Source organism: Sinocyclocheilus grahami, unplaced genomic scaffold (genome assembly GCF_001515645.1).
Source record: "Sinocyclocheilus grahami isolate Dianchi unplaced genomic scaffold, SAMN03320097.WGS_v1.1 scaffold290.1, whole genome shotgun sequence".
Classification (NCBI taxonomy): Eukaryota; Metazoa; Chordata; class Actinopteri; order Cypriniformes; family Cyprinidae; genus Sinocyclocheilus; species Sinocyclocheilus grahami.
The window spans coordinates 1326999-1338125 of NW_015505469.1; the positions used below are offsets into that span (position 1 = coordinate 1326999).

Consider the following 11127-nt stretch of genomic DNA (forward strand, 5'->3'; position numbering starts at 1 on the left):
TGTGTGTGTGTGTGTGTGTATATATATATATATATATATATATATATATATATATATATATATAAAATGTAATGTATAATAAATGTGATTTATTGTCAATTAGAAATCAAATTTTTATTTTATTTATATTTGATATATTTTTTTCACATGGCTATTAAATGAAAATTTGTTAGAGGACATATGAATGAAATCAAATTACTTTATTTTTTCTTCTTTTTTTCTCTCTCGTCAGCTGTAACACTTCAGTTTCAGGTTCTCGTCTCTCTCAGTCCATCACCGTAGAGGAGGACAACTGCTGTGGCTGTAACGTTCTTGCCATCCGACGGCAATTTCTGGACCAAGACCTTAAAGAAGTCCAGATTGTCTACACATCCTGCCATGACGCGGTACGGCATCTTAAATTAATTCCTCAGCTCCCCTGACTTAATCCTGAAAAAATCCCGAGGCGTAATGTCTAGTGTGATAAATGTCTGTTCACATCAATGAGTCACCGCCTGACTAAAATAGCTCAATTTGAGAAGCTGTAGCTAATGTGATAAATGTGAAGCGTGTGATCAAGACAAGTTATTGTCTGTATTTTTGATGGGATCTGCAGGTTTATGAGACACCTTTCTTTGTAGCAGTGGATCATGTGAAGAAAAAAGTCGTGATCAGCATCAGAGGGACGTTGTCCCCTAAGGTGGGTCAACAACGCAGCTCTTTCTCATTTTACACATAAGCACATGAGGTTAGGCTTCATTGTATGTTCATAGAATTAAAATAGTAGCTGTTTCTAAGCAGAGTGCTTAAGCAGTGACATTAGAAAGTGCTTTAACACACATTTTAAGGATGAAAATAATAATTCAGTCATCAGTCATCCATAAACTATACATCCGACTGCAAGTACCAGGCTATCGATTTCCTACAAAGCTGTGCTAGTTTCATGTTTCTCGTATCACTCTGTGGTCTCTTCCATTTCACATAATAAAATAACTTAGACTCAAATCAATATTTCATGTCCTTTAATTTATTTATTTGTTAAGTAGCCATGTAATAGGTGGGCTAATGTACAGCGTGACGGTCAATATTTCTAAATAACCCCAGTAGTTTTTTTTGCGATAATGGCTGGCCTGCTGTACTTTATCCCTTACGCGAGTCTCTGGTTTGTCATTTGATAAATGTATACCTTTCTCAGGACGCTTTAACAGATCTTACAGGAGATTCTGAGCGTTTGCCTTTAGAGGAGCAGCACGGCACATGGCTCGGACACAAGGTGCTACACAAACACGCATATAAACTCAAACACTGGCAAACAGAAAACATATTGAACTTTGCAAACTCATTCTCATGAATCCTTTATTTAGGGAATGGTTTATTCAGCTGAATACATAAAGAAGAAACTCGAGCAAGAAATGATTCTCTCTCAAGCCTTCGGGAGAGATTTGGTAAGTGTAACCATTTGTCATGCTTTAAAACATACATATAGTTGACATCACAGGCATTTTAGACATCACAGAGCGTAATTATATTGTTTTTCCACAGACTGCAAAAGTTAGAAAAGTGTTCTAATTTCCAAAAACTTTTGCTGTACGTCCGTGCAACACACCATTCAAGGAATCACCATATGATCAGTTGTGATTAAACTTCAAAAGGCTTTGATATAATTAAATAAATGTTAGCACTGCTCATTCAAAGTAAAAATACAGCGCTGTTGTGCTTTCTACAGGCTTCCAGTAGTTTCAATAATTTGCAATCAGTGAATACCAAATGCTTATGTTAAGGTTTTTATATAGTAATATGTTGTAGAAGTTTGTAAGAGTGCATATTTTATCCCCCTCACCTTTTTGAATGAGCAGCTTTGAGTAAAAATTAGGGCTGGGTTTTGACACAAATTTCACGATTCGATTCTCATTCACAAGCTTTCGATTCGATTACCGATTCGATTCGATTCAATATCGATTATTTTGGATATATATCAGGTACAGTACTTGCCAAATTTTCTCCAGGAAGATCATTTCCATGATCGATCGTCGGTTAAATTAACGATCAATTAATCGATTAATCGTTAACCTTAGTGCTGCAAAATGCGTCTATTGCAGCGGCACGCAGGCATGACAGGATGTGCGAAAGCCACTCACACACACAAAAAAAACACCACCTGAATTAAAGGAGTTTTAGTCTGAATAAAATGCTAGTGGCAGGGGCATGACAGGATGTGCAAAAGCCACTCACACACACACAAAAAAACGCTTTCTCACCCGAATTAAAGGAATTTTAGTCTGAATAAAATGCTAGTGGCAGGATTGTAAAATGAATAAGTGTGATTATTATGATTATTTGATAAAATGAAGAGAGCGCGCCGTACGTTTGAGATCATTTTACTTTGTTGACTGTTTCCTATCCCGTCAAATGCGCCTCTTTAAATGGTTTAGTGGATATTTATGTATATATAAATACACACACACATGCATGTATATATTTCAGAAAAATATAAATGAAATATATTTATAAATAAATATATACTTACTTAATTTGATCCTGCTGGATCCTGTTCAGGAAAATGACAGATTTTGAATTTTTGCATTCCGGTAGGCCTATTTGTTTTTAAAAATCCGGCATTTACAGTGCATTAGATCGTGACAGTGCATGCTTGCGTGCATACGAGGACGAGCGAGCGTGGGTTTGGATAGATGCATTTGGAGGTTATTGCTCACGTCTCATTCGGCACAAATCCAAATATTTCCATATTCTCAATGTATTTGAATGTTAAACTATTATTTATAATGTAAACTAGGCTTGTACTTTACACGCATTCGCATATAGACGGAAAAGATCATCCTCTTCACATGAGCAGAAATGTCCTTAACAGCAGAGTGGACCGGTATACTACGGTCTATTTAAACTGACCAGTGTAACCTTTTATATGTTTGGTTGACTGTATTTTATTTTGATAATGAACAGACTGCGATGTAAATATGAATTGCTAGTGTAGTGTAGTGATATTGCGAGAACAAGGGGTGGGAACGAGACAGTGATCGCGAGAGTTAAGAGAGCGATCATGTAGTTGAGAGTGTGTTAATAAAGTTGAGATAACAACAATACAGACTGGTTATTGAGACAAACAACACAACAGCTAGAATATGCGGTGTGTGTGTGCGCGCGAGGCCCCGGCGCGATCGAACAGCTCAAGCATTAAAAAAAACTCAATTTTTGGAGTAAGATATAATCCACAAAAGTGTTTACTTTTATTTTTGCACACGCACAATAAAAACGGAAGATTTGTGCTTTGTAAAATAAAGCAAACAAACAGAATGCGCGTTGTCATCCTGTCCTTTCCAATACAGACTGGTTATTGAGACAAACAACACAACAGCTAGAATATGCGGTGTGTGTGTGCGCGCGAGGCCCCGGCGCGATCGAACAGCTCAAGCATTAAAAAAAACTCAATTTTTGGAGGAAGATATAATCCACAAAAGTGTTTACTTTTATTTTTGCACACGCACAATAAAAACGGAAGATTTGTGCTTTGTAAAATAAAGCAAACAAACAGAATGCGCGTTGTCATCCTGTCCTTTCTGTAAACTTGTTTATGGAGCGCCACACTTCTGTTTTAAATCTGTTAGCTTAATTATTTAAGTCAGATATATTTCGCTTTTTTTTTTTTTATGAAAACAAAGTGTTATTTTTATTTTAGGCCTATTAATTACATAGGCTATACATTTTCCTTAAAGCATCCCATTTTGTTTCAGGGCTTGAAAACCTTGTGCACTATAGTTAGGTCCATGCAGAAACTTGTGAACGTTGCTCTTATTGTGGCATCACGGTTTAGTGACACCATTGAATGCTCTGTGAAAACGTATTGTCCGTGTCGATCACAGCGCCTTTTAATTGCTGTTTTGAATCCAGCAATAATTTATTTACCAATTATAAGCTCTGATTATGACAAGTGTGGTATAAAAGCTTTGTTTGTTAGAGGAATAATTGGTTAGCTGGAAAATGTTACATCGCGATCATGCTTTTGGATGTCGTTTGAGCCCATTTACGTGACTTTGTTCTGGTTTGCCGGTTGGTCACGAATTTCCACAAATTCAGTAATATTTAGGCATTGTTTCTCACCATCTAACCCTCTTAATTTCGCAGGTTTATTTTATTGTCATTCACTTTTTATCACCGTTTTCGCATCTCTTACTGTGATAAACATGCGGGAAGGGAAATGAAAGATTTCATGGCAATGAATTAAGAATTCGTTCGATTTATTAATTTGTTCCCTCATTTTAGTTAAATCATGGGTAATTTAAGGAACAAAATTAATGAAACATGGACGGTGGCCACAAATTAGCAAGTCGTAGGAATGAATTAACAAGTTGTAGGAATGAATATCCTATCTGTCCTGTGTTCCGCAAGCCCTGCAAAGTTTACGATATGAAACAATTATCTGGGGAAATTAGATATAACATTTCTATTGCTTTCCATGTTGTTTAAATTTTAATGTACGTTTAAAGTTTAAATCACATTAAAAGCTTAATTTGTACATTATGAATGAATGATGATGCATTTATATACCGTCACAGTCACTCATGTTTTGCGCATGAGCCGCGCACAGCCCAAAATTAAATCGCTTTAATCGATTGCATCTCTTATCGACAATTAATCGATCATCGATTAATCGTTGACATCCCTACTCTCAACTAATGCTGTAAAATATACATAAGAGTCATTTGGTACTACATTACTATAATATTGAAGGTTAAAATTGACTAATTTGTACGCTATAGCCTACAACTGCTAAAATTACATTTAATTAAGTTTTTAAAATAATAAAGTTACAATTACATAATAATATTTTTACTTCAATTCGGGTTTTTTTTTATATATAAACATTTAAATGGTTGTCATAAAAAATTTATGTATTTATTCAAACATAAACATAAGAACAGTAAAAATTATAATGAATATGTTATGGGGTGCATATATTTAGCAAAATGCCCCTCTCTACACTTTATTTGACTAATAGACTAATGAGTTTATGGTCACCGAATATTTTTGTTTCTGAGTTAAATGTGACGTTACGTGACATTGTTTACAAGACTTTATATTGACGTCTTTGCGCGGCTGAAACACTGATTGAGCGATTACATGAGACAGGATACAGATTGTAAAGTTGTACTCTTTCTTTTAACTTAACTTCAGATGTTTAGTCATGTTTATTTTGTGCTGAAGCTGGTATTAATGTGGAGGAGATGATTAGTTCATGTGCGCCTCGCGCTGCTGCGTCTGTTGAACTGAGGCGCTACAGCGATCTGTCACTTCACATTTAACGGCGCCAAAACGGCATTTATCATTTAAATACTGCAATGCAATGAATGGACAGAATTTGAAATCTGAGACTTTGCTTCATATTAAAAGCACCAAAGCACAATATTTATTGCGATATATTGGATGGGAAGTGCCCTTCAATGTTCCGTCCATTAACTGAAACCTGGCTAGACTAATCGATTCTTGGGATTTAAGAATCGATATCGTTCCGTAAAAAAGTGAATCGATTAATATCGAGATATCAATATTTTTTGCCCAGCCCTAGTAAAAATGCATACACATGTCAAAATAAGAGCGTATTTCCGGCTTGTTTATAATTAAAAGTCCCACATTATGCATAAAATCTAGTTTTGGTTACACAATCACCTGTATATGGTGTTTAATTCAACATAAAATCTTGTGGCTTCTCTCTGAACCACAAGAAAATCTCTCTATAGGTTTTACTAGTTTTGGCAAATTAATCTGTTTATTGCCTCTCTTCAAACTCTGTTATTAATGTATGCGCAGAATCTAATATCAGTCAACCTCAAATTTGTATGGATTGCTATAGAAGTACATAAACCAACTACAAAATATGTATATCTTGAAGTTCTGAAGTCGAATGTTTGCTTGTTGAAGTAAAATAGTACTTTTTGAGATTGTCTGGGCTTGTTCTGTATGAACATACAGTTTTCATTTCATTTGTGCAGGTCTTAAAAAAGTTTTTTTAGCATGGTATCGAGACAAAACTTAAAGTAGTAGTAAATTCAGCCCAGTATCTTCAAACAACATTTGCATGTTGCTTGCAACATTTGCATTGTGCATGATATCATATGACACTAAAAAGTCCAATGGTGCTTGCGTGTGTGTCTCAGGGTAAAGGGACGATGCACTATGAGCTGGTGATTGTGGGTCACTCTCTGGGTGCGGGTACAGCCGCCATCCTGTCCTTCCTCCTCCGGCCGCAGTATCCTTCACTGCACTGTTATTCCTACTCCCCTCCCGGCGGCCTGCTCAGGTCAGTGTGACCTCTCTATTGTTGCTCTGGCATCCGTTTTGCACTACATTTATAGAAAAACCTGAAAACTGATCTCGTCTGAGAGAGAGAGAGAGAGACCATGTTTAGCCGTCACTGAAGCATGATGACATTAGATAAGAGATTAAACTGATGTGTTAAAGGATTAGTTCATGCAAAAATGAACATTTTGTCATTACTGTTACAACCTGATGTCGTTCCAAAATTGTATTATGAAATTAAAATTTCTGTTTCCACTCAAGGAAAGTGAATGGTGATTTATAAGCTCCAAAAAGCATTATAAAACTAGTACTCTAAATCCTTAGTTATGATTTATGAGCCATAGTTCACAAAGCATTTTTCTGTGTTTTTTACTTCTTCTCATCTGCCATGTCTTAGATCATATTTTGTGCAGCATTGTGGTCAGTCACATGACTTGTGAGAACCAGAGGTGTTTGGTATTAGTGACAATTGCAAGTGTGAATTTGATTTAGAGCTCCAGAAAAAAATGTAACGCTGGAGTAATGAAGCTGAAAATTTAGCTTTGCATCACAGGAATACATTACATTAAAATAGAAAACGGTTATTTTAAATTGCAGTAATATTTCACAATATTGCATTAAAAAAAAAAAAGAAAAGAAGACAACTTAAAAGACTTTCAGAAACATTTTAGAAAATCTTACCAAACGTTTCATTGGTAGTGGTAGTTCATTTGAAAGCTATTATGGCAGCTTCAGAGTAGCATTCTTTAATGCTTTTCTAAATGAGAAAAAAAAACTCATCTCCTTCTCTGTAATGCAATTGGTTAATAGCACAAAAACATGCATCGATGCACAAATCCGCTATTATGGCAGCTTCAGAGTAGCATTCTTTAATGCTTTTCTAAATGAGAAAAAAAAACTCAAGAGATTTGTCACAAGCTACAGATCTCCTTCTCTGTAATGCAATTGGTTAATAGCACAAAAACATGCATCGATGCACAAATCCACTAGATGCACTAATCTTTTGGAAGGATATTATTTGAGTTGAGAGTCACTCAGAACCTTTTCTGAGTTTTTGATTTAATGAGAAAACTCTTACCTGCCACACTTTAGTTTTTTTTTTTATTACATATTCTTTGTAAATCTAAATATAAAGTCAGCATTAAATCAACTGTTGAATATTACACTGAAATCTGTCACATCATGGCAGTAGAACAGATTGTGAACACTGTTTTTTATGTTGACATCAAAGAACATGTTTGAACACAAGCTTCTGTGTCTGTTTAATTCATAGTGAGGATGCGATGGAGTACTCGAAAGAGTTCGTCACCTCAGTCGTGTTGGGAAAAGATCTGGTCCCCAGGTAAATGAGTGTTCAGCTGTGCTTGCGTATATTTATAAGTCTGAGCAGACGGATGTTAATCTTCTTCTGTTGTGTTCATTCAGGATTGGCCTCTCTCAGCTTGAGGGCTTCCGTCGCCACCTACTTGAAGTCCTACAGAAGAGTGATAAACCAAAGGTGAGCTGCTTTAACTTGCTTATTCCCAGAGTTAGAACATAGTCTCCATGTGCCACGAACTGTTAATTTACTGTATAGTATACGTAACTATATTAATTCCATTCCAGTCAATGAGATAAAAATTTAATGAAATAAAGAAGGAAGGAAAAATAAGAACTTGATAAATGTTTTCCTTTCAAGAAATGTGTACACAGTATATAAGAAATTATCTACAATCACTCTGGTTTGATTGCAAAATAAGGAAGATCACGACCCTGACAAGGAGTGGTTTATTTTATTGCCATAATAGCAAATGTGGTTTATTTTGCCATAATGATGCTGACTGTACATTGAACTAAATATGTACAGAATCAAGCATTCTAGAGAGTCCATGCATGTGGGTGATGGTGCAGTAGCATTTATTATCACTGTATTGTGCCAGTAATTAATTGCCCTCATTATATCTCTCACATTGTGCTTCGCCCATATCCTTTTCCTTTGGGCGAATAAAGTAAATGATAAATTGTTATGTTACTAATTATAACCTCAGATCTGGGTTTCTTTTTTCTTTTTTACATCTCTTTTCTAGTTCATTCAGTGGAACATTAATCTCTTTTCTCAGGGTTGTGGGTTTGGGCCTCGCATTTGGGTGCGGTTTAAAAGTACACTACCATTCAAAGGTTTAGTGTCAGTAAGATTTTTAACTAGTTCACCCAAAAGTGAACATTTTCTGAAAATGTACTCACCCTCAGGCCAGGGTTTGTTTCTTCTTTGGAACAGATTTGGAGAAATGTATCATTGCATCACATGGATCCTCTGCAGTGAATGGGTGCCGTCCAAACAGCTGATAAAAACATCCACAAGTAATCTACAAGTAACTCCAGTCCATGAATTTACATCTTGTGAAGGGAAAAGCTGCATGTTTGTAAAAAAAAAAACATCTATACATTTCAAACTTCAAACTGTTGCTTCCACTAAAATACAAATCCTCTATCCATAATATTGCTTTCTCCAGAGAAAAAGTTGTCTCATCTAAATCAGGAGAGGAATATGCACAGATCAAGCTCCGTTTACAGGTGAAAACAAGCCAAAACAGTCCTAAACAAATATGTGGGTGGATTTTGATGTGAGAGGACAACTTTTTTTTTTACTGGGGAAGCGTTATTATGGATTATGGACTCATATTTTGGCCAGAAGTGTCATTTTAAAGTAATGATGAATTAAAATATGCAGCTTTTTACTTCACAAGACATTAATTGATGTCAAGTGTCAAGTGAGTTGCTTGTGGATTATTGTGATGGTTTTATCAGCTGTTTGGACTCTCATTCTGACGGCACCCATTCACTGCAAAAGACCCACTGGGGATCCATTTCTCCAAATCTTTTCCCATGAAGAAACAAACTCATCTACATCTTGGATGGGCTGAGGGTGAGCACATTTTCAGAAATTTTTTGGGTGAACTTTTTCTTTATTTTCTTTCTTTCAAAAAAATAAAAATCTTATCGACCACAAACTTTGAACAGAAGTGTACTCTATGTTAGTGCTTGCTTACATAACTTATAGTAGACCAGCTGTCCGGAAAAGTAGTCACCTACTCAGTTTAGCTTATATAAATGACTCACCATACACCACACAGCTTCAGAGATTTTTTTTTTCTGTTTCTATCAAATCCAACACTGTGCTGACGTGCAGCAGAGATGATGCAAAAATGAAAGCGTAGACGCCTCCATTGCCATTAATGCTGCTTGCATCATGAACAGCGTCTCATATCTCACTTATATTTTCTGCCAGCCTCTGATTAGTTTCAGGGAAGTTTGTGACAAATTTTGCCTCTGTGTGATGCATTTCTGCTTATTAATGTGCATTATCACGCTGCCTACTTTGGTGCTTAGCTGCTCTTAGCAGGAAATTATGCTTGAAATGCTGCAGCTCACTAGGTTTTGGAACAGAGCCTGTATGTTTCTCTCTGTCTGTTTCCATCAGTGGCGGATCATTGCTGGGGGTACAAAGTGCATCCCTAAATCAGAGCTGCCCCTGGATGACGAAGCCCCTGTATCTCAGGGCGTGACCCCCTCTAACTCTCGCCTGTGGCTTCACCCCAGTGACCTGAGCATCGCCCTGTCAGCCTCCACACCGCTCTATCCACCGGGACGGGTCATTCATGTGGTGCACAACCACCCGCCTGAGATGTGGTGAGTAGAGAGGAAGTAAACTGAATGGATTAATGGAACAAGGAAATGGGAGTCTGCTCTTCAGATAAGGGGTACACTCCAGTGCCTGGTATTATATTGAAATGTCTGGCACTGAGAAATGGCAGTTTTAGAGATTCTGCATATTTAGATTACTTGTATGAAGGTAATTTAATGGCTAAAAGATTTGCATACGCAGGGTAAGAGTTGTGGAAGTGTACATAAGACTGTAAGCGTAAATTAAATTTGCATGCGCAACAGAAGCTTTGTGAAGGTGTAAATCGCGTTTCAAGCATAAGAAAAAATTATTTGCAGCATTTTACTGTTACTCGTAAGTGTAATTCAAGTATTGTGAAACTGCAGCTTCATGCTAACGCAAAATCAATATGATCTGCATTCTTCTGACTTCAATTTTTCCGCGCTTACACTTTTGGCACGTTGTTTTCACTAAAATACGGTCAAAAGTACTGCCTTTGAACAGTGATTTGCAAGCGAAAACAGTTTAAAAGAACTGCAAAATGGATTGACTGCATAGAACCAATCTGTATGTGTGAAAAAACAAACTGTTGCAAATGTCTAAATGACTTGTTGTGCATGTGAGGCACCGACAGCTCCAGATATTTAGCATGCCAAATATTTTGCGGGCGTCGGCGACGCATCGGCGATTCCCTCAGATCGCGTCTCTGATAATTCACACCGCGTGAACGAGAACCGATTTGCCTCTGATGTCGGGCATTTGTCGGCGATTTCACAAAACCTGTCGGCGAGTGAAAAATCCAGCTCCATCTTTCTTTTCTCTGCGCTTACAATTTTGGCACGATTCTCTCACTAACAGAGTTTTGCAAGCGTGCGGGGGAGGGCAGGTCCACCACCTTCTTGTAGCCAATCAAATGAAGCTCTCGCTGACTATCCATTTACTCTTATCCGATTGGTTCAATAAACACATCACACGCCAAAACATTAATCTTCATTTAGTTCAGGATCGTTCTCGCTGCCAGAATGGTACTTTTAATGTACACATTACAATAATAATTGAACCAACAGTTTTATGTGTGTGTATATACAGTGGGGAAAAAAAGTATTTAGTCAGCCACCAATTGTGCAAGTTCTCCCACTTAAAAAGATGAGAGAGGCCTGTAATTTTCATCATAGGTATACCTCAACTATGAG

At 36.8% G+C, this 11127-nt stretch overlaps 1 protein-coding gene across 1 annotated transcript in view; it reads left to right on the forward strand.

Moving 5' to 3' along the window:
• LOC107600737 (sn1-specific diacylglycerol lipase alpha-like) overlaps positions 1-11127 on the forward strand; it is a 57362-nt gene that overhangs the window by 37015 nt on the left and 9220 nt on the right. Inside the window, exons 11-18 of the mRNA XM_016292695.1 lie at positions 233-386; positions 596-679; positions 1175-1252; positions 1344-1424; positions 6150-6292; positions 7565-7633; positions 7717-7789; positions 9752-9960. Of these exons, the coding sequence (XP_016148181.1) occupies positions 233-386; positions 596-679; positions 1175-1252; positions 1344-1424; positions 6150-6292; positions 7565-7633; positions 7717-7789; positions 9752-9960 (891 nt within the window). The remainder of the gene's footprint in view (positions 1-232; positions 387-595; positions 680-1174; positions 1253-1343; positions 1425-6149; positions 6293-7564; positions 7634-7716; positions 7790-9751; positions 9961-11127) is intronic.